The sequence below is a fragment of the Myotis daubentonii genome, chromosome 1 (genome assembly GCF_963259705.1).
Source record: "Myotis daubentonii chromosome 1, mMyoDau2.1, whole genome shotgun sequence".
NCBI lineage: Eukaryota > Metazoa > Chordata > Mammalia > Chiroptera > Vespertilionidae > Myotis > Myotis daubentonii.
This window is the reverse complement of record NC_081840.1, coordinates 129491868-129518117: the sequence shown is the minus strand read 5'-3', so window position 1 is coordinate 129518117 and position 26250 is coordinate 129491868. Positions and strand designations below refer to the sequence as shown.

Below are 26250 nucleotides of genomic sequence, written 5' to 3'. Positions count from 1 at the left end.
GTATAGTACAGTTTCCGCAAATCAATAAATGTGATACATCATATAAACAAATTGAGAGATAAAAACCACATAGTCATATCAATTGATGCAGAAAAAGCATTTACTGAAAAATACCCTCAGCAAAGTGGGAATAGAGAGATCATACCTCAACATAATAAAAGTCTTATATGACAAACCCACAGCCAACATCATACTCAATGGACAAAAACTAAAACCGTTTCACTTAAGAACGGGAACAAGACAGGGATGACCACTTTCACCACTCCTGTTCATCATAGTACTGGAAGTGCTAGCCATAGCAATTAGACAAGAAGAAGAAATAAAAGGTATCCAAATTCGAAAAGAAGACGTAAAACTGTCATTATTCACAGATGACATGCTACTGTACATAGAAAACCCTAAAGACTCCATCAAAAAACTACTAGACTTAATAAATGAATTTGGCAATGTAGCAAGATACAAAATTAATGCCAAGAAATCTATGGCATTTTTATACACCAAATAGTGAACTTACAGAAAGAGAGATTTAAAAAAACAATTCCATTTACCTTGCACACAAAAAATTAAGATGGCTAGTAATAAACTTAACTAAGGAGGTAAAAGACTTGTACTCGGAAAACTACAGGACACTGAAAACAGAGATAGAGGAAGACATAAATAGATGGAAGAACATACCATGTTCATGGATTGGTAGAATCAACATCACTAAAATGTCCACACTACCCAAAGCAATCTATAGATTCAATGCACTCCCCATTAAAATACCAATGGTATATTTCACAGACCTAGAACAAACTCTCCAAAAATTCATCTGGAATAAAAAAAGACCCCGAATAGCTGCAGCCATCCTGAGAAAGAACAAAGTAGGTGGGATCTCAATACCAGATATCAAGCTGTATTACAAAGCCACTGTTCTCAAAACTGCCTGGTACTGGCACAAGAACAGACATATAGACCAATGGAATAGAATAGAAAACCCAGAAATCGACCCAAACCACAATGCTCAATTAATATGTGACAAAGAAGGCAAGAACATACAATGGAGTCAAGACAGTCTCTTCAATAAATGTCGTTGTTGCCAAAACTGGTTTGGCTCAGTGGATAGAGCATCAACCTGAGGACTGAGGGGTCCCAGGTTCGATTCCGGTCAAGGTCATGTGCCTGGGTTGCGGGCACATCCCCAGTAGGAGATGCGCAGGAGGCGGCTGATCGATGTTTCTCTCTCATCGATGTTTCTAACTCTCTATCTCTCTCCCTTCCTCTCTGTAAAAAATCAATAAAATATATTTTTAAAAAAATAAATGGTGTTGGGAAAATTGGACAGATACATGCAAAAAAATTATGGTTGACCACCAACTTACACCATACACAAAAATAAACTCAAAATGGATAAAGAACTTAAACGTAAGATGGGAAACCATAAAAATCTTAGAGGAATCCACAGGCAGCAAAATCTCAGACATATGCCGAAGCTATATCTTCACAGATACAGCTCCTAGGGCAATGGAAACTAAAGAGAAAATAAACAAATGGGACTACATCAAAATAAAAAGCTTCTGCACAGCAAAAGAAACTATCAACAAAACAACTAGAAAGACCACTGCATGGGAGAACATATTTGCCAATGATATTTCCGATAAGGGTTTAATTTCCAACATTTATAGGGAACTCATACAACTTAACAAAAGGAAGATAAACAACCCAATCAAAAAAATGGCCAACAGACATAAATATACACTTTCCAAAAGAGGACATACAGAAGGCCAAGAGACATATAAAAACACTAGAGGCCTGGCACATGAAATTCATGGGTGGGTATAGTCTGTAGACCTGGCCTGTGATTAGGGCCATCTTCCCCGACTGCTGGCAGCTGGCCCTGCCCCCCGCCACCACTCACCCCCAGTTCCCCATTTGCCATTGGGCGATCAAAGCCTGCCGGCCAGTGGGGAGGGACCGAGAGGTGGTCAGTGTGCCTCACAGTGACTGGTTGAGCCATCATTCTGGTCGTTCTGCCATTTGGTCAATTTGCATATTACTCTCATATATATTTAGATGTTCAAAGTCACTAATCATTGCAGAGATGCAAATCAAAACAACAATGAGGTACCATCTCACACCTGTCAGACCCGTCAGAATGGCTATCATCAACAAATCAACAAATGACAAGTGCTGGTGAGGGAAACCTTGTGCACTGCTGGTGGGAATGCAGACTGTGGAGAACAGTATAGAGTTTCCTCAAAAAACTAAAAATGGAACTCCCATTTGACCCAGTGATCCCACTTCTAGGAATATATACCAAGAAACTAGAAACACCAATCAGAAAGGATATATGCACCCCTATGTTCATAGCAGCACAATTTACAATAGCTAAGATTTGGAAACAGTCTAAGTACCCATCAGTAGATGAGTGGCTTAAAAAGCAGTGGTACATCTACACAATGGAGTACTATGCTGCTGTAAAAAAGACGGAACTCCTACCATTTGCAAAAGCATGAACGGACCTGGAGAGCATTATACAGTTGGAGAAAAATAAATATCACATGATCTCACTCATTTGTGGAATATAATGAACAACATAAACTAACGAACAAAAACAGATCCAGAGACAGAGAAGCATCGATCAGACCATCAAAGTTCAGAGGGAAGGCAGGGGAGGGTGGGGGTAAGGGGGATAAATCAACCAAAGGACTTGTATGCATGCATATGAGCATAAGCAATGGACATTGACACTAGGAGCGTGACAGCATGAGCGGGGGGTGGCGGGGACAATAGGGGGATAAGGACAGATATGTAATACCTTAATCAATAAAGAAAAAAAGTAAATTTTTAAAAAAGGACAAAAAATTGTGCTATCCTAACTGTAATTGAAAAATAAATAAATAAAATGGTTCTATCTTGTTCAAAGAGGAGTAGATGAGGTAGAAAGAATAATCTCTTTAGGAAGTAGCTCAGGTGTTTCACAATTAATATTTAGATGCTATATCCAGCCATGCTTGTCTTGCCTGCGTGCTGGAAACCCGCCCTGCTTCGTGCCTGTGATTGGAACTACATAATTTTTACTGAGATAAGTCTTTTCTGGCCTTGACACTAAACCTCTCTAACCTGCTCAGGCAACAGTCTGTCTTGCTTTGGGCCACTATCCAGAGCAAGTTGACGCTCCCCTCTAAAATTTTCAGGTCCTTATAATTATGCAACATTTCCCGACTACCCTCACAGTCCACCCTATTCAGAGCAGCAGCAGCAGCCGGAATTTCAGGCAAAAATGTTTATTTTATTATTTATATATATTTTTTAAAATATATTTTATTTATTTTTTACAGAGAGGAAGGAAGAGGACTAGAGAGTTAGAAACATCGATGAGAGAGAAACATTGGTCAGCTGCCTCCTGCACACCTCCTACTGGGGATGTGCCCGCAACCATGGTACATGCCCTTGAAAGGAATCGAACCTTGGCCCTCTCGGTCCGCAGGCCGACGCTCTATCCACTGAGCAAAACCGGTTAGGGTAAGGTAAAAATGTTTATAAATAAAATAGCCAGACTTTAGGAAGCAGTCCTTGAAAATTCAACATATATCAATGATAGCAAGTGCTACAACCTGTTTAGCTCTTGGTGAAAAAAAGAATGGTATGGTTTGATAAATAGCAGGCACTTATGTTTGTACCTCAATTGTACCTTTCCAAGTAATACTGTACTGTTGATGCCGAGGATAGGAAATTCAATTTAGCGGCGGAGGTTAGGCAGGTATTTATGATGTTTCCCTGAAAATCTTTCTTCTACCCTCACCCACTGCCAAGTTGTGGAAGGTACTAAAGTTGGATGAGGCTTTATATAAACCTGACTTGTTCATTGATGGCCAATTGAAGGATATCCTGTGTACATTAAACTGGGATTGAGCTATGAAACAATACTTATTTATTTGTTCATTCATTGCTCATCTACATAATTAAAATTTACAAAATCTCTGTTGTGTTTTTGTTTTTGTTTTGTTTTGTTTTGTTTTTAAAGGATCACTCTTGCCCTGGCTGATGTGGCTCAGTTGGTTGAAGTGTCATCCCATACATGGGAAGGTCTCGGGTTCGATTCCCGGTCAGGGCACATACCCAGGTTTCAGGTTTGAACAGGGCATGTACAGGAGGCAACCGATGTTTCTCTCTCTTCCTCTTTCTCCTTTCCTTTCTCTCTAAGATCAATAAAAGTATGTCCTTGGGTAAGGAAGTAAATAAACAAACAAATAAAAAATAAATAAAGAATCACTCTTGTGGAAAATAGATTACAAGGGAACAAGGTTGGAAGCAAGATCCTTACTGTCATGATAATCCAGGGAAGAACTTAGGGTGCTTCAAACTCGGGTGGTAGCAATGGAGGTAGTGAGAAATAGTTCAGATTCTGGGTATATTTTGAAGGTAGTCAACAGGAGTCCCTGATAGAGTCTACATGGGGTGTGGAAGAAAAAGAGGAGTCAGGATAACTATAACATTTTTGACCTGATTGGTTGGGTTGGTGGCAAAGATCAGAAGTTCAGTTTTGGACCTGCTACTTTTGAGATATCAGACATCCAAGTGGAGATGTCAAGTAGGAAGTTTGATATCCAAGTCTAGTCTGGGTTGGGTATATGAATCTGGGACTCATGGACATAGAGATGGTATTAGACAGTGAGACTGGATGGCCCAAGAAACTGAATGTATATAGAGGAGAAAAGGGAAGAGGAATGAAGATTGAGCCATGGCAAATTCCAGCCTTAAGAGTTCAGGGAGAAGGAGCAAAGAAGACAAAGAAGTGACCATTAAAGAAACAGAAGAGAGAAAGAGAGAGAGAGAGAGAGAGAGAGAGAGAGAGAGAGAGAGAGAGAGAATGTGGTGTCCCAGAAATCTAGTCAAGAGAGAATAGCAAGTGAGAAAATATATTAAATTAGGTGAGGACTGAGAGTTAATGATTGGATCTAGGTTATTGTCAAGATCATTGATGACTTGAAGTTTTAATGCAGTGATGGAAGGCAAAGCCTCATTACAGTGGTTTTAAGAGAAAATATCAATAGCAATTATAGAATAGTTTTTGGGTGCTGTTTGTTTATCCCTCTACCTATATCACTCTGTCTTGATTATTAAATCCTCCCAATTGTGTTCTTCTTCAGGAAGAGTTCTTTTTGGCACTTTGCTCTTGTATGTAAACTTTAACATCCATGAGTCAAGTTCCACAAAAGAAAATTTTTGACGTTTTCTTGGAATTGCATTAAAACTCTACATCAATTGGGTGGGGGTAGGGAGGCAGGTATCTTTTAAAAAATTCATCTTTATTGTTAAAGGTATCACAGAAGACCCTTCTTTTATCCCCAATTGACCCCCTCCTCCCCACTCCTGCCCCCCTCCCCAGGCCTTCACCACCCCTATTGTCTGTCTCACTGGGTTATGCATATATGCATATAAATTCTTTGGTTAATCTCTTCTCCCTCCCCCACCCACCCCCATAAGAATCCTCAGTTTGTTGCATTCTTCTTCATTTCTGGCTCTATTTTGTTTGTCAGGTTTATTTTTTGTTCATTACATTCCACATATAACTGAGATTATGAGATGCTTGTCTTTCTCGGATTGGCTTATTTCATTGAGCATAATCATCTCTAGGTCCCTCTATGCTGTCTCATTGTATCAGTGAAAATTCTATGTTTTCTTCTAGGATGTTTATGGTTGCACAACTAAACGTTTAATTTTTTTTTTCATTTTGAGTTTATTCTTGTGTATGATGTACATTGGCAGTCTGATTTAATTTTTTTGCATGTTCCTGTCCAATTATCCTAATACCGTTTATTTATTTTTCTTTTTTTAATATTATTTTTTTGCCGTTTTTATTTTTTTATTTTTTCGCATCATTTTACTTTTTTAAAAATAATTTTTATTGCTTGAAGTATTACAAAGAGTATTACACATGTCTCCTTCCCCCCCCCCCCCCGCCACCTTGACATTCCCCCGGCCCCTAGCCCCTAGTGTCTTGTGTCCATTGGTTATTCTTATATGCATGCATATAAGTCCTTCGGTTGATCTCTTAACGCCCCCCCCCCCCCTCCGGCCAAACCCTCCCCAGGCTTCCCACTGTAGTTTGACAGTCTGTTCAATGCTGTTCTGCTTCTGCATCAACCCCTGCTCATCAGTCTATACTGGTCCCCACTATCTGTCCCAACCTCACTGGGGCCGTTTTGTCTTCACCAGGGCCCTCTTGACCTCACCAGGGCCCTCTTGACCCTGCCGGTGCCGTACATCGCCAGGGTCGTTTCGGCCTCACCGGGGCCGTCCCAACCTCACCGGGGCCATCCCGACCTCACCAGGGCCGTTTCGGCCTCACCAGGGCCATTTCAACCTCATGGGGGCCGTCTCCACCTCCCCGGGGCCATTCCAGCTTCACCGGCGCCGTTTCAGCCCCACCAGGACTGTCCCAGCCTCACCAGGGCCGTCCCGACCTCACCGGGGCCGTTTCAACCTCACCAGGGCCGTCCTGACCTAATACCATCTATTGAAGAGACTGTCTTCACTCCATTGTATGCTCTTGCCTCCTTTGTCAAATATTAATTAAGCATAATGGCTTGGGTTGATTTCTGGGTTCTCTGTTCTGTTCTATTGATCTATATGCCTGTTTCTGTGCCAGTGCAGGGCTGTTTTGATTACAGTGCGTTGGACTTACTGCTGACCTTAGAGTTAAGGTGTCCCAAGGTGAACTTAAAATTAGAAAAAGCTGGTGAGAAGCTTGGCCCAAATCATCTCAAAAGAAAGACACTTCCTGAATTCACCTGATGAACTGATCTTTATAATGGAATCAAAACACAGTGCCAACCAAATATAAAAATAACAATAAACACTAACAAACCAAATAAAATAAAAATGATAAAAAGAAGCTTAAAAGGAAAAAAATGAGAAAAAAGAAAAAAGAGTAAAGAAAAATAAATAACAAAATAGACAAAAACCTCTTCATGTCAAGGAGAAACTTGGGTCAGATTTCTTCCCGTCATTAAAACCAGCTTCTGGAGCTATAAAAACAACACAATGTGGGCCCAGCCAGGGACTTAAAAGGGGGCTTGACATTTCATAACAATGGCTCTTTCTGAGGCCAGTCTAAGAAATGGACCTATCAAAGCTGGATTGTCTATTGTAGTTTACGTTCTGGACTCTAGAATACTTTACTCTTTTAATAAATTATTGAGGATCCCAAAGAGCTTTTTGGTTAGATGGGTTATGGCTATCAATATTTATCTTATTAGAAATGAGAATCTGATGCTACAGTTGCCTTTTCATTTCCAGTTTGAAAAGCTATAATACTTTTTGGTGTTGAAGAGCTCATTATCTGTACACACACAAAAAGTTATATATGAAGTAAACTGCATTTTTCTTTTTTTATTATATATATATATTATTATTACATATGTGTCCTCATCCCCCTGTAACCCCCCAACCCCCCCACTCATGCCCTCACCCCCCTGTTGTCTGTGTCCATTGGTTAGGCTTATATGCATACATACAAGTCCTTTGGTTGATCTCTCCCCCTTACCCCCACCCTCCCCTACCTTCCCTCTGAGGTTTGACAGTCTGATCGATGCTTCTCTGTCTCTGGATCTGTTAAAACTGCATTTTTCAAAGAATTTTTTTTAAAAGATTAAAATTTTTCTGCCTGTTTGATATTCCTTCCTGCTTTGTGACATTTTCTGTGATGAGTTTAACATTACTTAACAGAGATGTTAGCTTTTTAAAAAAAATCTAACTAGTTTAAATGCTAAATCAAATACTACAATATGGTTATCCATTTCTGTTATATGGTTTCATGTGATTGGTTGCTGGGAGCCGGTCCATCCTTGCTGTTTCAAGGGACCTGGCATATATGGCATACGGTTCTTAATATGTTTGCTCACCTTCTTGGTGCTGTGTTTTAACCAAGGTCACCTCTCCGAGAAAGGTTGTTTCTCCAGGTAGGAATTTTTCCCTGAAGTCAGGGAGGGGATGAAACTACTTAACTAAGTGCCAGGCGGGTAGTTAATCACTACAAACAATCATGCTTAAGCTACATAATCTTTACTCCCTGGAATGGAGATAAGAAACGCCCTAACCTTTGTAATAGAGATTGATAGGATTGAATCAACTGGTATAAATACAGATGTAACAAGACAGCAAGAGACAGAACTCAGAACACAAAACTGAGAACACAGGGCTTGGAAGACAGGACCAAGAGAGACAGAGCCTAGGCACAGAACCTACACAGAACGTTCTCTAGAGACAGAAGAACTTCGCTGGAGAGAGCATGCCGGAGGATCCTGGACAGGGACTGGCCTCGGAGCCTGGAGGCGGAGCCTGGCGAGAGAGCATGGCAGGGGATCCTGGACTGAACCTGACTGCGGAGATTGGCAGGAGAGCCTGACTAGAACCTGGTGACCGAACCTGGCTGGAGAACCTGAGCAGAACCTCTCTGGAGATCCTAACCAGAACTTCGCTAGAGATCCTGACCAGACCCTGACAAGAGAACCCGGCTATGATGATCAACTGAACTCAGTCTTCGTGTCATTCCTTCTTCGCCGACTCCGTCCACACCTTTGGGGACCCCTGGACCTGCTGGGGTTGGACCCCAGCAATTGGTTGAATTTGTTTATGGTCTGATTGGTCTAAACATCTGTCAATGATGAAGTTTCACAAAATGCAAGGATGGTAATCAGGGTCAGCAAAAACATTCATATTTGTGTTGTTTATAAGAAATGAATCTATTACTGCTTGCTATCAGATTCATTACGAACAGATCTGTAGGCAGACAATCAAAACAGGAGTCTTAATACTTTCTGACTAAGCAATAAAATGAAGCCATCTCTATAATAGTAAAGTTATAAATTCAGTGATGCCAGAATATTGAATTAGTGATTACAATGCTTGTGGTTATATTACAATTTAGATAAGTAAAGTTAGGATGTTCTAAGAGAATTCCTTGTAACGAAACTATCCAGGACTGCCGGACTGGTGTGGCTCAGTGACTGAGCATCAACCTATGAACCAGGAGGTCATGGTTTGATTCCCAGTCAGGATGCATGCCTGGGTTGTGGGCTTGATCCCTGGTGCGGGGTGAGCAAGAGTCAGCTGACCAATGATTCCCTCCTCCTCCTCCTCCTCCTCCTCCTCCTCCTCCTCCTCCTCCTCCTCCTCCTCCTCCTCCTCCTCCTCCTCCTCCTCCTCCTCCTCCTTCTTCTTCTTCTTCTTCTTCTTCTTCTTCTTCTTCTTCTTCTTCTTCTTCTTCTTCTTCTTCTTCTTTCTCTCTCTCTCTCTCTCTCTCTCTCTCTCTCTCTCTCTCTCTCTCTCTCTCTCTCTCTCCCGCTCCCTTCCTCTCTGAAATCAATAAAAATATATGTTTTAAAAAAAACTACCCAGGACCATTTTACTGTCAACATATTTCAGAAAAAGATTGTACCTGACAGGAGGCACTTTTACCTTAATTTGGTTGAATATCGATACTTTTAGAATATTCAGAGTAAAGGCCCATAAGTATCTTGCAGCCTCACGCAACCTAGCAAGATATAATGACTAGTTCAGGGCTTCAACTTCTCAAAGCACCACTGGCAACAATCTCTCATTTGTTGTGAAATTTTTAGCCTTTAGTTTCAATAACAATATGTAACCAGGACTAAATTAAAGTATACAGGGCTTATAATTTTCTCTTCACTCTGCTCTTTTGGTTATAATATTGCATGTGTCTTACCTATTAATAACCAGTTAATGTATTCTGCAACTGAGCTCCAGAAAACAATATGTCTTTCTCCTGGGGAAGCCACTGCTCCCCACTTAGAAGCCATCTCCTCCTATTTTGTCAACAACCCTACTTCTGCTTAGTTCTGGAGCCCAAAGATGCTCAGGGAAGGTGGGTCCACCTTCAGGAGAAAAATCATAGTTGGCCTAAGCCGGTCTTGCTTGACTCATTCACCTCTGCAGAGACTGGTTTAGGCGTGGGCTTATGGCTAATTCTGTCCAATAAGCCACTAAGGGAAAGATGTTGGGGCTTCTCCAATTTTTCTTTCTGGTAAAAAGAAAGAAATTCATGAGGCAAAACTTACTGCTTTATACAAGGTGATTGTGTAGGATGTGATGATTGGAATTGTGACCTTGAGAGGACAAGCTTGAGGGCAAATGCCAACATTCTGAGGATGGCAAATGGAAATATAGAAAGCCCGTGGGGTTTTGATGAACTGCTGTGTAGCCAAATGAGCCAGTTCTGGAAAACCTCCAGACTTCTGTGACAGATAATCACCCCTATTGAATAACCACTTTCAGTAGGATGCTTTGAAAAAGCATCATCATCCCTTCAACTGGATGGAAATACATGCACCTTTAGACGATATTTAACACAGCGGCACATGTGGGTATGAAGAAACACAGTCTATGCAACAGGGTTTTCCCCACTTTCCTTTTTGGCAAATAGGATCTTTACTGTGCTCCAGCCCAAGGCTTCCTGTCAAGTGAGGGACTGACCATGTCTGGGACCACAGACAAGTACTGTTTGTGTATATGGTACAATATATATATAACATAAAGTTATTTTAACCATTATTAAGTGTGCAATCCAGTGGAATTAAATACATTCACAATACTGTTTTACCACCACAACTATCTACTTCCAAAACTTTTTCATCTTCCCCTACAGAAGCTCTATATCAGTGATGATGAACCTATGACACACGTGTCAGAGGTGACACGCGAACTCATTTTTTTGATTTTTCTTTGTTAAATGGCATTTAAATATATAAAATAAATATCAAAAATATGTCTTTGATTGCAAATATCAAAAAATTTCTATATGTGACATGGCACCAGAGTTAAGTTAGGGTTTTTCAAAATACTGACACGCCGAGCTCAAAAGGTTCGCCATCACTGCTCTATATCCATTAAATAATAGTTTCCCATCCCTTCTTCCTCTCAGTCCTGGTAACCTCAATTCTACTTTCTGTCAGTATGAGTTTTCCTATTCTTGGTAGCTCATATAAATTTAATCATACAATATTTGTCATTTTGTGACTGACTTCTCTTTGCATAATGTTTTTCAAGATTCATCCATGTTGTAGCATGTGTCAGTACTTCATTCTTTCTTTTATGGCTGAATAATGTCCCGCTGTGTGTATATATCACATTTTGTTCATCCGTTCATCTATTGATAGGTGCTTTGAGTTGTTTCCACCATTTAGCTATTGTGGATAATGTTACTATGAGCATTGGCATATAAGTATCTGTCCAGTGCCAGCTTTCAATTCTTTGGATTATACAGGAGTGAGCGAGAGTAGGCATGTTTCTTCCCTCAAATCACCCTCATCCCCCATTTAGCTTTCTCTGTGTGTGTGCCGCTCCCTTCTGGATCCTCCATTTATCTTGATTTTTATGGAGCTGGGGATTCCCACAGGGATTCCGTGAAGATGAGGGCACTGGGCCGGGGTTAGGTGTGGCGTCCCTTAGGCAAGCCAAATACGGAAAAGCGGGGAGAGAGAGGGGACTGCACTGCCAGGCGCTGAAAAGTAGAAATTGGGTCCGAAGGGAGAGGGTGGCAGGTGAGCGGACCAGCTTCAGGAGACAATTGGCGTCGGACTGGCTCCCACATCAGGCAGTCCAGCCAGCTAGCGGCGGGTTACCGTGGCAACCGTGAGATCTCGCGAGACAGACATCGCGCCTGCGCAGCGCTGCTGCCGGCCCCTCTCCGGAGCTTCCCGCCTCCACCCGGCTCCCGAACTCCAGGTGTTTACAGCTCGGTCCTCCCGCTGACCCCCTCGGCCGCGGTGGCAGTGAGCCGACTTTTCCTGTTGTGAGTAACGCAGAAGGATGAAGTGTGGCGCTCCGTGAGCGTGTGGGAGGCGGAGCCGGCAGGGCGAGGGCTGTGCGCACGCGCACGGCGGCTCACGCGGAGCCGGCGCTGCCGCGATCGGGAGTGAGGGCGCCCGGACCGCGGAGGGCGGGAGGGGGCTCACCCGGGTGGGTCGTGGCTGGGACGCACGGAGCGCGGGCCCCACGGCACGCAGGGTCTCCGGGGCTAGCCCTGGACCCCGCCGCCCCCGCCTGGCGGCCCTGCCCATGCCCCCCGGCCTCGGCTCCGTGCGCGGCCTGGGGTGGAGCCTCCCTCTGGCCGCACAGTCTGGGGTGGAGGCGGGCAGCAGAATGACTGCGGTCGTGTAGGCTAAACCGTGACGTACCGAAGGCACCAGACACCAGGAGAGGGTGCACACTGCGCCAGAGGCCGGGAGTGGCCCTGAGGCCATTCTCTGCTTTCCTCCGGGTCGATCACTGTGTTTGGTAGATGTCACCTCTTAGCTGCTTTAATTAGCATGCATTTCTGTCCATCCCCTCTGCCGCTATTCATCTACAGGCCACCATCACTTTTTATTTTTTAAAAAATATATTTTTATTGATTTCAGAGAGGAAGGGAGAGGGGGAGAGAAACATCAGTGATGAGAGAGAATCACTGAGCGGCTGCCTCCTGCACGCCCCTCACTGGGGAAGAGCCCTTCATTCCGAGCCAGCGGGGTAGGGCCCGGCATCATTTCTTACTAGGACTTCCCGCTGGAAGGTCCTCGAGGGCCTTCGCCACCTGGTCCTTACCCACCTTCCCGAGTATCTCACTCCTCTCCCTAGCATCTGCCCCTGACACTGACTTACCTCCTTTAATGCTGTTCCTTGGACACTCTCCTTTGGTAGGCATTCTTCAGGATTTAGTCAAAGGGTCACTGCCTCCAGGAGGCCCTCCTGACCCCCTCCACGAAGCCAGGCTTCTGCTACGTCCCCTTAGGGCCCTGTTGGTCCCTGGTCTGAATGTCTTACTGGATTATCTGCTGGTATGTCTTCCTCATAGAGTCTAAGCTCAGTGAGGCCAGTGACTGTTTTTCTGTGCTATTTCATGGCTTGTACTGTGGGTAATCCAGAAATACTTGAAGTAAGAAAGGGCGCTGTGAGGCTGAGGATGGGAGTAGTATTCCAGGCAGAGGGAATAAAGTGCATAACGACACGGAGAGGAGAAACGGATGACCTCATTAAGTAGCATGTGGCCCAGTGGCGGGATGTAATGTGTGTTGGGGCACCTAAGGAGAAAGGCTGGTGGGGAGACGGGCCAGTGTGTGGGGGGCCTTAAAGGGTTTGCACTTGATCCTATAGCAGTGATGGCGAACCTATGATACGTGTGTCAGAGGTGACATGCAAACTCATTTTTTGGGTTGATTTTTCTTTGTTAAGTGGCATTTAAATATATAAAATAAATACCAAAAATATAAATCTTTGTTTTACTATGGTTGCAAATATAAAAAAAATTCTATATGTGACACGACACCAGAGTTAAGTTAGGGTTTTTCAAAATGCTGACACGCCGAGCTCCAAAGGTTCGCCGTCACTGCCCTATAGGCAGTAGAGGCCTCCAGTCAGCCCAGAGGCACCTCCGCAAGGGCTTCCTATTTTTCTCCTCCAAAGCTGTTACTCCCCTTTACCAGTGAGTATTTGTGCATTATAGGGCATTAAGGTTCTGCTTATCTGAACTTGGTTCTCATCTCCCCAACCAGATTCTGAAGACAGAAGGAGTTAATGCATATCTTGCTTTCTCTCCAGAGCACATCACTGTAAGTATTTATTCTGTCTTTGAATGTTGACACATTAACTGACTTGCAGTTTGGCAAGAGCTCTGTTAGATCATTGTTGTCTTTTTAAAAATATATATATATTTTATTGATTTTTTTTACAGAGAGGAAGGGAGAGGGATAGAGAGTTAGAAACATCGATGAGAGAGAAACATTGATTAGCCACCTCCTACTGGGGATGTGCCAGCAACCAAGGTACATGCCCTTGACCGGAATCGAACCTGGGACCTTTCAGTCCGCAGGCCAATGATCTATCCACTGAGCCAAACAGGCTAGGGCAGACCATTTTTGACTTGCTTGTCTTCCTGAGCACCTTAAACCTGCTACCAGCCTTGGATTTGAATGAGCTCCTTCCCAGTTCCCTGAGCTTGAGTGGAGCTTGTAGAGAATGGGCGTAGGGGCGGGCTGTGCAGTGTGGCTGGTTTGAAGACTGCAGATAGTCTCTCGCAGTGGACATGATACTGATATGAATGAGATCTGTGGGGCCCAGGAGAGGTCAGGAGACCATTTTTAGAGCTATCCAGTGTGTATAAGCCTCCTGTCCTACACCTGTGGTTCCTTATTCCAGTTCTGCATCACATTCACCCAGGCAACTTTTTACAAGTCCAAGTGCACCAGTCTTATTCTCAGACTCCAATTGAGTAGATCGAGTGTAAGGACCAACCATCTCTATGTTTTAAAGGCCACAGATTATTTTTGAAGTGCAGCCAGGATTGGGAGAGCATAAAATTTAGATTTGGGAACCAGCTGTGACTTCAAGCAAGGTGTTTGACCCGAGTCTCTTTTCTCATCCACATGCTGGGCAATTATACAGGAAATTTGTGAGACTCAACACATGGAGCAAGTACCTTATAAATTCTGACATTCCACAGAGACACTTGCTTGTCAATATCAGTAGACAGCCCAGTACGTAGGAGTTCAGTTGGAGAGGATTAATTCCTAACCCTGCCTGCAGTGTTCCAGGGAGGGGAGGCTCAGTGGTATAAATGAGGGAATATCTGGAATGAGAAACCTGAAAGTAGGGGTAGTTCCAAACTCCAGATGTCTTCACAGCTGGCTTAACTTCCTTGAGTTTTGCCATGTGGGTCCCTATGGTTGTTACCTGAGCTCCAGAAAGAATGTGAGGAAGAAAACTGAGTGAAGAGAAAGGATATGCAGTTGTCTCTGGGAAGGAGAAACACGATATACTCCCTAGACTAGTGGGTTTTGTTTTTTCTGTTTATTGATTTCAGAGGCAGATAGAAACCTTAGTGAGAGAGAAAAATTAATATTGACCGCTGCCTCTTACAGGACCCCGTTGGGGACTGAACAGGAGACCTCTTGGTGTATGGGTTGATGCTCAGCCACTGGGCTACACCAGCTGGGCTAGACCAGTGTTTTGTAACATTTTCCCAGTAAGGCTCCTTCTGGTTATTTTCCCTAATGGATTAATATCTTTAAATTTCGTTACAAAATCTTGCTAATTTTCCTCAAATTGCCAGCTGGAGGAGCAGTTGGCTTGGAATAACTATAGGAAGGGGGACTGTCCATCTGTATGTGTATCAAATGTTTTAGGGAGATATATAAGAAACTCAGAGTCCAGGGAGGAGGACTTACAAGAGGCATAAAATGAAAGTACCATTTGAATTTTTAATCATGTGCAGATGTTACTATTTAAGTTTTTTTTAAAAAAATCACATGTAGTTAACCATTAATGGCAGAAACTTCCAGGGCCCTCACAGATTGTGAGCTCCATGCAGGTGAACAAGGGGACTTATGTGGGTGGATGTGGGGACTTTTTCATGCTGAACCCCAGAGCCTAGAACACTGCCTGCACATTTGGAGGTGCTCAGTGAATATTTGTTGAATGGATGAATGGAAGCCTAACTAGAGAGGAATTTAGAGAATGGTAACAAATCTATGAGATTAATATCATACAGCCATTAAGAGGTTAACCGCTAATTCTGAACATGTAGAAAATTTTTATTTATTTTTAAATAATATTTTTATTGGTTTTTACTGAGGAAGGGAGAGAGAGAAACATCCATGTGAAAGTGAAACATTGATTGGCTGCCTCCTGCACACCCCCTACTGAGGATCGATCCCACAACCCCGACTGGAAATCAAACCAGCAACCCTTAGTGCATGGGACAATACCCTAGCAACTGAGCCACACAGGTCAGGGCAACATGAAACATTTTTAATAAACAAATAGAATTTCACTGTGATTGCAATAATGCAAAACATTCATATATGGCCTATATATGAATAAAAACAGTCATAAAAAAAATGGGGAAAATTACTGAATCTTAAAAAGAGAGGTTAAGTGTCTGGTCACATAATTGGTCCTCTATGATTAGGCCTGCTGTAGCCTGTAAAGAATCAGAATAAGTATAACCAGGATATTCTTAAGACATGCGCTGCTAGTTAACAATTGTCCTTTGTCGTTTTGCTTCTCAGTGAAGGATTTTTATAATGGCTGCAGCTCCTCAGGCACCAGGGAGGGGCTCGGTTCGGAAGACAAGACCTTTAACTGTAAAGACATCATTGAATAACCCGTATACTATCTGCTGGAGTGCTCTGGAGAGAGAGGATTTGCACTTCATCTTACAGACACTTGAAGACAGATTTAAATCAATCGGACTTGAGAAAATTGAGAATAAGAAAAGAAGTAAAAAGCAGTTTTTTAAAAAACAAGGCAGAGACAAATGTAGCATAGATGTTCATATGAGTGAGGATCTGAAGGAGAAAAAAACAGAAGATAATGAACAAGTATCAGGGTGGACTTCTGTCCAGGTGAGGAAGCAACTTGCCATTGGCGTTAATGAAGTCACCAGGGCTCTGGAAAGGAACGAACTGCTTTTGGTTTTAGTGTGTAAGTCAGTCAAGCCTGCGATCATCACCTCACACCTGATTCAGTTAAGTTTAAGCAGAACGGTCCCTGCTTGTCAGGTTCCCCGTCTCAGTGAGAGAATTGCGCCTGTCATTGGCTTAAAATGTGTCCTAGCTTTGGGATTCAAAAAGAACACCACTGACTTTGTCAATGAGGTGAAAGCTATAATCCCCAGAGTACCCAATTTAAATGTACCATGGCTTCAAGACAGACTTGAAGACTCCAGGGAAAATTCAGAGTCCGAATCTTTGGAAAGCCAAGACAGAGAGATTTGGGACACTTCCTTTGAAGACCTCTCTAAACATAAGAGAAAGCTCACTGAAGGTCAGCAGGCTGCAGTGCTACAACCCCTTAAAATAAAGAAACTGATTCCAAACCCTAATAAAAAAAGGAAACCACCCAAAAGTAAAAAAATTACTTCAAAGTAATCATGTATAAACTTGTCACTACATACAATTGGAAAATGACTCCTTGTAAAAAACCTTGAAGCTAATAAACTGAATTACTTTTACATAGATCTGTGGGAGATTGTTTGGTAAATGTTCCTTTCAAATGCATAAGACTTTTTAACAGCACAGATATGCTGAAGCTTAAAAACACTAAATGCAGAAAATATTCAGAAGTATGCATATCAAAAGTTTATTGACACTAATGTCCATGCTTGTATAGATTCACTTTTTAAAGGTTGGTACAATGCTTGTGAGCAAAAACATCTGTATCCTACAGCACTTAACATCTTTCTCTCAAACTTAGAAAATGTACCACAGTGCACATGGTCTAAATTAGAGTAGATGAAACTGGACTGCAGATACGCCATCAGTTTTAAAGGAAAGATACTAAATGCTAAGCAATACATTGTCTTCAGAAACAATACATCAGGTTTTTATTTCCTTCTATTTTACTTCCATTGGGTAGGTCTAAGCATTGGCTTGGGAGAAAGGCTTGACACCTTTAGGAAAAGCCAGATAAGGTCTTTTGACTAGTTAGAATTCACCACTTTACATGGTTAACATTTCCTTGAAAACATAACATGTATAAAAAGTATGATGGTAATCAGGTGCAATGAGGCAGGAAGAAGATAAAAAAACAGCTTGGATTCTCAGAGGCGAGTCTGTACAATGATGGGCATCCTTCATGTTAAGAAATGGAGCATAATCAGTACTCTATGGTTATGACAGTGTCTGCTACCTACAGTGTGTGTTTGAAAAAGTAACTTTTTCTAATTTAAGGGGAAGAGTGGCCAGAGTTTATTTTCAGCTTTAATTCTGTTTGATGCATGAATTATGCTACTTCCACTCATTTAAATTTTACTGAATACTATCGTGGCAAAAAAAAAAAAAATCCCTTAAGAAATTGAGTATTTTCATTATTGACAAAGGATGCAGGACAAATGTAGGTTTTTTGAATATTTAAAACACTATATTACACTGAAATTTAGTTCTGATAGCTACTTAAACGCAGCAGTTTTACATAATTTGCTTAAATTATAGAGGCAAATGTGCTAGTTATTTTTAAATGAGAAAAAAAAAAGATTTTAATAAAATTGGAATTTTAGCCCGTGACAAAATTTCTGACTGGCAATTCTGTAATTATTTGAAAACCTCCCTTTGTATGACTCTGTGCTATAAAAATGAATGGAACATAATTCCCAACTGTGCCTTGGCTTCAGATTAAGTTAAAATCTCATTTATTTAACTCTGGTAAATTGGTTCAGTTTTGCTTCTTGAAGTTTTCATCTTCTGTTAAGGAAAAATAGTAATACCATTGGGTTGAATCATCCTAAATGAGAACTCTTCCTTTATGTCTTCAAGAAAGTACACAGTTATCTGAGTACGCTCTACTGTGGGGCCCACGCACGCCCTCTACCGGTAGTCTCAAGGATACCACAAGCCTTGGGTTGGCCTGTTGGTTAATGGCAAGCTGCAGAAAGTAGCATTCAGCTCCTTAATGTAAATCAGGATCAACAACTTTTCTTTCAGGGCCAGATAGCATATATGTTAGACTTTTTGGTTCATACAACCTCTATGGAAACAAATCAACTCTGTCTTTTGTAGCATGAAGCAGCCATAGGCAGTATATAAGTGAATAAGTGTGTGTTCCAATAAAACTTTATTTATGGATGCTGAAATTTGAAATTCATATAATTTTCATGTATCCCAAAATGTTGTTATTTTCCTCTAACCACTCAAAAATGTAAATACCATCTTTAGCTTAGGGTGTACAAAAACATGTGATGGGCTGGATTAGGGTGATGGGCTATAGTTTGCTAGCCCCTGCCTGGTATAAGATAGGACTGGTTTCATTTGACTACTTATAACATGAAGGAAAAGCCATCATGTCTAAAATAATTAAAATTTTCTGGACAGAACAGCCTAGGCACTGGAAGAGGGAAGGCAGAAAAAAGTAATGACTTCGTGGAATGAGTCAAGGCCAGTTTATATGGCCTCATTTAGCATCTTTTTTCTCCTTGGACTATTGACAATATATATATATATATATGTACACTGTGAAACTTGTTTTTTCAAATTCTAGATAAAAACACCATCAGTAACAAAAGTATGAATACTTATTTACAAATAAGACATTTTCTATTAGCATGACAGCTTTCATGATAAATTAAAGTCAGCATTAAGGAATATGTGCAATTTTGCATAAGTAATAAAAACATTCAAACTATCAATATCCTGATAGCACTAATAAATTCCACTGGGCAGTTCCTTTGACTTTAGCACTTTCCTCACATATCCTTGCTGTTCCTGAAAAGAAACGACTTTGTGCAGCAGCAGCAAAGTCTAGTTAGTCATGGTGAATACTCTTTCAGAGAGCACATTTCATATTTCCACAAAACTTTGCTTTTGAACCCAATCACCAACCTGTTGAACATTAAAGTACAAATTTGTGTGTTTATTGATTTGGCAACTTTGCTTCTGGAGAAATAAATGTACTAGTCACCAGTACATTTTTATCTTGCTCTACACACAAACACCCACCACTCATCATGGAGTTGTGGAAATGCTGATTCCAGAAATGTCTCCAATGATAGCATGGAAGATGATAGGAGGAAAAATTTCCCAATTGGATCCTTTATTCTGTTACACAGACAAAAAGACCATCACTTGATAAATAGAAATGTAGCAGTTTATCTCCATACATTAGCAAAGATTTTCTTACACAAGTCTGTGACTTCTGTTCCGTCCATAAAAAAAAAAAAAAGGCCCTTTCTAGAGAATGGAAAAATACCTTCAAGAGATGGTCAAAAGTTTGAAAATTAGAGGAATGTGCTCTTTGTACTCTTTCATCCCTCCTTCAAATGGGTAAACAGTGAAAAAAAGGAAGAATGTTAACATTCTAGCTAGACATATGTAGTATTGGTCACATATGGATGTTTTTTCATCTTTTCCAATTATTACTGACTGCATCAGTTTCACTTGGGTTGTGCTTTTATTCTTTGGAATGACAGTTCCAGGAATCATTAAATAGAATATTAACAAATGATGGATGGTATCAGAGTTCTAGGGATGGAAACATCCATCTATTGTAATACAAGTCCAACCTAAAGGAAGGTAAGAAATGGAATAGTAAGGACAGGTAAGCAAGAGACAATAAAAGCATAATATGCGAATTAGACTGAACATCCTTCCTGACAAACTCCGGACGAAGCTGGGACTGCGAGGGAAGCCCGGATCCCGGGTGCCTGCCAGCGGCTGGAGGGAAGTCAGTGCCGGCAGCTGGGAGAAGGTAGGCCTACTCTTGCACGAATTTTGTGCATTGGGCCTCTAGTTAAGTTATAATGTAGTACAATAGACCTGTGTTTTTTAAAAGCTACTAAAAAATTAATAATCCTAAGGGAAGTATGGAATTTCCTAGATAAATATATTAAGTTTATAAAGCATATATCAACTTTTCTTACCTTTTCAGAATCTGTTCCTGGACACCTCCAATTGTACAAGTAATACTGTAAATTGCCATCTCCTATTCCAAACTTGAGTTTTTCCAAGAATGTCTTATTTTCCATCAAATCTAGTGCATTGAATACATCAAATCCTTTCTGCCAATGTAAAAAAGATTGAAAATTTCAAAAGACTAGAGTGTTTTCTGTATTAAGTATTTCAGCATAACATTGAATTCCTATAACCTGAATATGCACTTATAATAAGATTCAATGTCTGTAATATATATAATATAGGTTAAGAATTCAGTTATATATAACTAGCAGTGAATCTGATGAAGTCAGCTATCCAGCAATGCTGAATTAAAATACAGTATGCTGGCTCACAGTGACATAACAAAATCTATTAAAAGTTCAGAAAATATTTGTTCCTGTTTTAGAAGGAACAGTTGCCTAGATGGCTCCATCTCCAAAACTGTTACTGGTCTTTCTAAGTTCTGACTTAGTTCAAGTTACAGCCAAGAAACCAAAGTTGTAAAAACTTTAAATAGTATATTTGTCTTGGGCTGATAATGGAAAATAAATTTTCTAAAATTTAATAATAGAAATCTAATGTCTTTAAAATGTTAGATAATAATATGCAAAAGGTAATATAGATGAAGCACCTAAATTTCTATGTCTTAGGGCTTTTACATTAAATAACTAATTACTGGCCTTCTAGGGGAAGTAGTTGAAAATGAGCAATAGGATGAAATAATCAGGATAATGTTGATTTGGGGATCCATTAGTAATGGGTTTTTTATGTGTTTTTTAAAAAATTGACCAAATACTAGTAAATGCAAGGAAGACACTTTTGAGGTGTTGTTCCCAAATTCTCATGAATATTTTCTCATATTCAATAATTACTTTAAAATGTATAAAATGTATCTGTCTACTGATTTTATTTTTAAAGGAAAATGTGTATTTGCAGCAAGAATTTAAATTGTCCTAACCATGACACTGAGGAAATAAAAAAAAATAAGTATAATAAGGCATATTTTGAGTTTAATTCCTTTCATTTTATAGTCTAATTTTGACAATAATCCCCTTTAAAAATAAAGTCCCTTTCATTTTAAAATTCAGAGACCATTTATTTAAATCAAAAAACTGGTTGATGCTAATTATTCACTATAAAACAAACACTCATGTGTTTTCCTTATATCATGGGATCATGTATTTATCTTATATTTCTTATGGGTTTTATGTACGCTTATGTAAATGTTTAAAGTATCTACTTTATACAAAATGACTTTTTGGTTAAGTTGCAATAGAATTAATGATGAAAATAAGCCACTGAAGTTTTACAAGAAACTTCTCAAAATTCTTCCTTTGACCGATGGTCAAAAGTAATAAACATTCAAATTAATTCATCTTGTGTGAAAGAAAATACAGTAAGATGCTTTATATACTTACACACACATATTTGGAAAAACACAGGACAAAAATAAATGAATTGCTTACCAATTTAGCTATAATGAGCGCATCATTCATGAGGTCTAACAGGGGCGTCTCCGTGTGAATGTTGTAGAAGGAGTAGGCAGCCTTGAGGCTCTTATGAGCAGGGTGGTGCATGACTGTGGAGGGGAGTGTGTAGAAGCTCAGGAAGTCAGTAAGTTTACCACTGGAGTTCTAAAGAACAAAGGTAGCATCAAGTAAATACCTTCTGGTTCTCAACCGTCCTAATGCCGCGACCCTTTAATACAGTTCCTCATGTTGTGGTGACCCCCAACCATAAAATTATTTTTGTTGCTACTTCATAACTAATTTTGCTACTGTTATGAATCGTAATGTAAATATCTGATATGCAGGATGTATTTTCATTGTTACAAATTGAACATAATTAAAGCATAGTGATTAATCACAAAAACAATATGGAATTATAGATGTGTTTTCCGATGGTCTTAGGCGACCCCTGTGAAAGGGTTGTTCGACCCCCAAAGGGGTTGCGACCCACAGGTTGAGAACCGCTGGTCTAGAACAAATATTATCCATGCATTTAAGCTAACTTTTTGATCTTTGACTCACTTTCTGTTAGAATAAAAGCAACAAGTCATACTTCTCCCTCAGCAGTCTGATATGGAGCCTTGTAGAATATGTTCTGTAGAGGTCGAGAAGGGTTTGGGGTTGTAACGTTAGGCTAAATGCTGATTGATGATTTGCATAAAGATCATTATCAATAGAAAGTTTTAAAAGGAAAGCTTCCTTCGGGATGATTACTGAGTCTCTTCAGACTTACGGAAAAGTAATCAAAATAAAATCATTGCTTTTACAGAAATAAGAGTGTTAAGGATTAGACGCTGCCTTTTCCAGCTAACAGACATGTATAATTTTAACATCTTCTTGGCACAAGGGGAGAATTTTATTTTATTAGCTTAAAGGAAAGTTGGATAGAGTTTGGAAGCTGTTTTTAGAAGCTTATGGAAGGTACTGGTATTATACCAAAATATACATATGTGAGTAATAGAAAATCTGAAGCTATCAAAAATTATAAGGGATATAATAGTGATCTTTATTTCATTATCATTGGTATACTCTTCAATACAAGAAATTAGCTGGTGTTATTTGGGTTGTTTTAAGAGCTGTGGTAACCGGAGAGACAAGATGGCGGCAGAATAGGCAGACGTGTCCCAAGGCTCGTCCCGGAGCAAATAGAATGAGCAGTTGAAACAGATAACATCCACCCCCGAATTGGCGAAGTATACTCAGCTGGTGAGACAGTTTGCAGCCAGGAAGGGCAGAGTTCCCCTGGAAAGGTAAAAACCAGGGACCTGGGCAGGAAAGTTTGCCAAATCTCTGAGCCCAGAGGTTCAGAGGGAGACCGAGCAACACCCAGCCGTGTCCCTTGGGACAGGCACAGCCCCTGACTGTGGAAAGGAAATCTGCAAGACTGTTGGCACCAGGGGATTTGAGATCTGGGTTCCATAATTACAGAGGACTGAGCCTAAAGGGGGCAGCCTGAAGCGCTGACCAGACCATGCAGTGCCGGTAAGAGAGGAGCTTACAGAGACTCAGTCTTCCTCGTTTCTGCGGCCGGCATTTGTTTGTTTGTTTTCACTGAACCCTGTTCATAGGACATTTCGGATACAGACACTCACCCGTGCTGAGGAGCAGGAGAAGGTGCAGACGAGTGGAATATGGGAAGAGGCTGGGGAGAGAAGGGGGTCCAGGAGAGGTGGCAGCAAATTGAGTGATGAGTCACCCCTGAGCCCAGGACTTGGGCAGCCATTTTCTCCTGAGGATATAACTCCTCCCTCCAGCCCCCAGGCAAGGAATACAGCCACACCCAGATTCCACCCTGAATGCTATGAAGGATTAAACAAATCTGATTAGTCCCTGGGAGTTAACAGGGTCTGGCCTATAGAAGGGCCTTTGGTCCCAGCAACAACAAAAAAACAAACAAACAAAAATCAGACACTCCAGAAAACTGGGATCTTAAGCCAGCCAAAGGAATGACATTTCAATTTTTCATTTTTCTTTTTTTTATTATTATTTTATTAGCTCTTTTTTCTTTGTTTCCCTTTTTTTGTTTGTTGCTCTTTTTTGTTTTTTTCTTTGTTCTCCTTTTTTGTTTGTTGCTTTATTTTCCACTTCTTTTCACATTATTCTTTTATCATTCAATTTTATTTTATTTTTACTTGTTATTTTCTATTTTTATACCATTTTTTTAAATCAATTTTTTTTGTAAATATATTATTTTGTTCCCTTTCTGTCTCTTCTTATCCACTCATCTCTTTTCTACCTCCGCTATACTGAAGTGAGGTCCTCTTCATATTTATCCAATTCTTAACCTTATTTCCTGTATATCAGCTCAGCCTCTACAGATTCTGCCCCCACCCACTTTACTGGGTCTTTGGTGTTTGTATTTGTTTGATTTATCTATTGGTTCTGTGGTGTTTTCTCTCTCTCTTTATCTCTCTCTCTCTATATATATATTTCCTCCTTTTTCTTTTCTCTCCTATCTTTTTTCCCCCTTTTTTCTCTCTCTCTTAGATATCATTTGTACTCACTTTTCTCTCCCCTAATTCTCTTTTCTCAGGTGGTCACTTATATTGGGGTTATCGGTGTGGTGAGTACATTCATGCTTTGTTCCCCTTGAGTCATGTCTTGTTAAGGTGAATTTTATCCTGTCTGGCTAAAGTGCTAGAGAGCAAGCCACATAACCAAACACCTGGAGAGGAGGAGCAGCGATGCGTGCAGCACACTCCCGTCCAAAGAGCAGCAGCCGTGCAAGCAGCCCACCCCCATCCAAGGAGCAGCAGACTTGCAATCAACCTGTGCAAGTCCAAGGAGCAGTAGCCCAACAAGCAGCCCACCACATCAGAGGAACAACAGCAGCATGCAGCCAGCCCCCATTCAAGGAACAGCAGCCACATGAACAGTCCGCCCCAGTTCAAGGAGTAGCAGCTGCGTGTGTAGCCTGCACCCATCCAAGGAACAGCAGCCTCGTGATCAGCACACCCTCTGTCTGGGGAACAGCAGCTGTGTGAGAAGCCTCCCCCCACCAGCCAGAGGAGCCACCACAACTGTGAACAGCACCCACCAGAGGAGCTGCAGCCAACTGAGGAGCAACTGCTACCACAACCGCCCAAGGAGCAACTGCAGCCCGAGGAGCCACAGCCACCCAAGGAGCAGCCCCTGAACGACTCAACATCTAGATCTGTCGGTGAGATCAAACATGGGTAGAGAAAGAAACCCCCAAAGGAAAGAAAAGGACTTGCCAGAAAAGCAGCTAAGTGAAACAGAGGCATGCAACATGTCAGAAAAAGAATTCAGATTAAGGGTCCTAGAGTGCATAAACCGGATGGAGGAAAAAAAATCAAGAACTTATGCAAGAATCAAGAAGAAACAGATGAAAAAAATCAACAAGTTATGTAAGAATCAAAAAGAAATGGATGAAAAAAATCAATAACTTATGTAAGAACCAAGAAGAAATGAAGAGTGATATAACTGCAATAAAAAACACCATTGAAAGTTTCAACAGTGGACTAGGAGAAGCGGAGGACCGAATTAGCGAATTAGAAGACAGGGAAACAAAACACACCCAAACTGAACTGCAATTGGAGAAAAAAATTAAAAGACAGGAGGAGAGCCTAAGGGAGCTATGGGACAACATGAAACAAAACAACATACGAATAATAAGGGTGCCAGGACAACAGAAAGAGGAACAAGGGTTAGAAAACCTACTGGAAGAAATAATATCAGAAAACTTCCCTGAGGTGGGGAAGAAAAAAGTCACACAAGCACAGAGAGTCCCAAACAAGATGTACCTAAAAAGACTCATGCCAAGACACATCATAATTACCATGGCAAATGTTCAGGACAAAGAGAGAATCTTAAAGGCTGCAAGAGAGAGACGGAAAGTTACATACAAGGGATCTCCCATTAGATTATCAAATGATTTCTCAACAGAAACACATCAGGCCAGAAAAGAATGGACAGAAATTTACAAAGTGATGCAAAGCAAGGACTGAATCCAAGAATACTCTATCCAGCAAGTCTATTATTCAAAATTGAAGGGGAAATAAGAAGCTTCACAGACAAAAAAGGCTAAGGGAGTTTTCACCACCAAGCCAGCAATGCAAGAAATGCTGAAGGGACTTGTGTAAAAAGAAGAAATTAAAGCTCAGAAAGAAAACAGGCACAAAAAATAGAAATGGCTACAAACAAGTACCTTTTAATAATAACTTTAAACGGACTAAATGCTCCAATCAAAAGACATCGAGTGGCTGAATGGAAAAAAAGACAAGACCCATATATTTGCTGAATAAAAGAGACCCACCTCAGAATAAGGGACTCACACAGAATGAAAGTGAAGGGATGGAAAAATATCTTTCCGGCAA

The 26250-nt window shown here is 40.9% G+C and overlaps 3 protein-coding genes across 11 annotated transcripts in view; 2 read left to right on the top strand and 1 right to left on the bottom strand.

Annotated features, from left to right (window-relative positions):
* The window catches only part of MSANTD7 (Myb/SANT DNA binding domain containing 7), a 501345-nt gene that overhangs the window by 250826 nt on the left and 224269 nt on the right, over positions 1-26250 (top strand). The gene's annotated exons all lie outside the window — the stretch shown is intronic.
* Positions 16065-16993, top strand: RPP38 (ribonuclease P/MRP subunit p38). The gene has a single exon (XM_059659742.1). It carries the CDS (start codon positions 16065-16067, stop codon positions 16908-16910), a length of 846 nt encoding a protein of 281 aa, XP_059515725.1. The 3' UTR covers positions 16911-16993.
* NMT2 (N-myristoyltransferase 2) overlaps positions 17106-26250 on the bottom strand; it is an 80330-nt gene continuing 71185 nt past the window's right edge. For 5 of the 6 annotated variants that reach the window (XM_059659685.1, XM_059659718.1, XM_059659705.1 and 2 more), the window contains 3 exons: positions 21872-22039; positions 20393-20530; positions 17106-20035 (listed from right to left, as the gene is read on the bottom strand). In XM_059659685.1, coding sequence (XP_059515668.1) covers positions 20015-20035; positions 20393-20530; positions 21872-22039 — 327 coding nt within the window. In that variant the 3' untranslated portion in view covers positions 17106-20014. Of the gene's footprint in view, positions 20036-20392; positions 20531-21871; positions 22040-22435; positions 22509-26250 lie in introns of those variants that run through there. The other variant, XM_059659729.1, reaches the window with a different exon arrangement.

Excerpts from the sequence above, each read along its gene's own strand:
- RPP38 (XM_059659742.1), top strand. The coding sequence starts at position 16,065 with ATGGCTGCAGCTCCTCAGGCACCAGGGAGGGGCTCGGTTCGGAAGACA.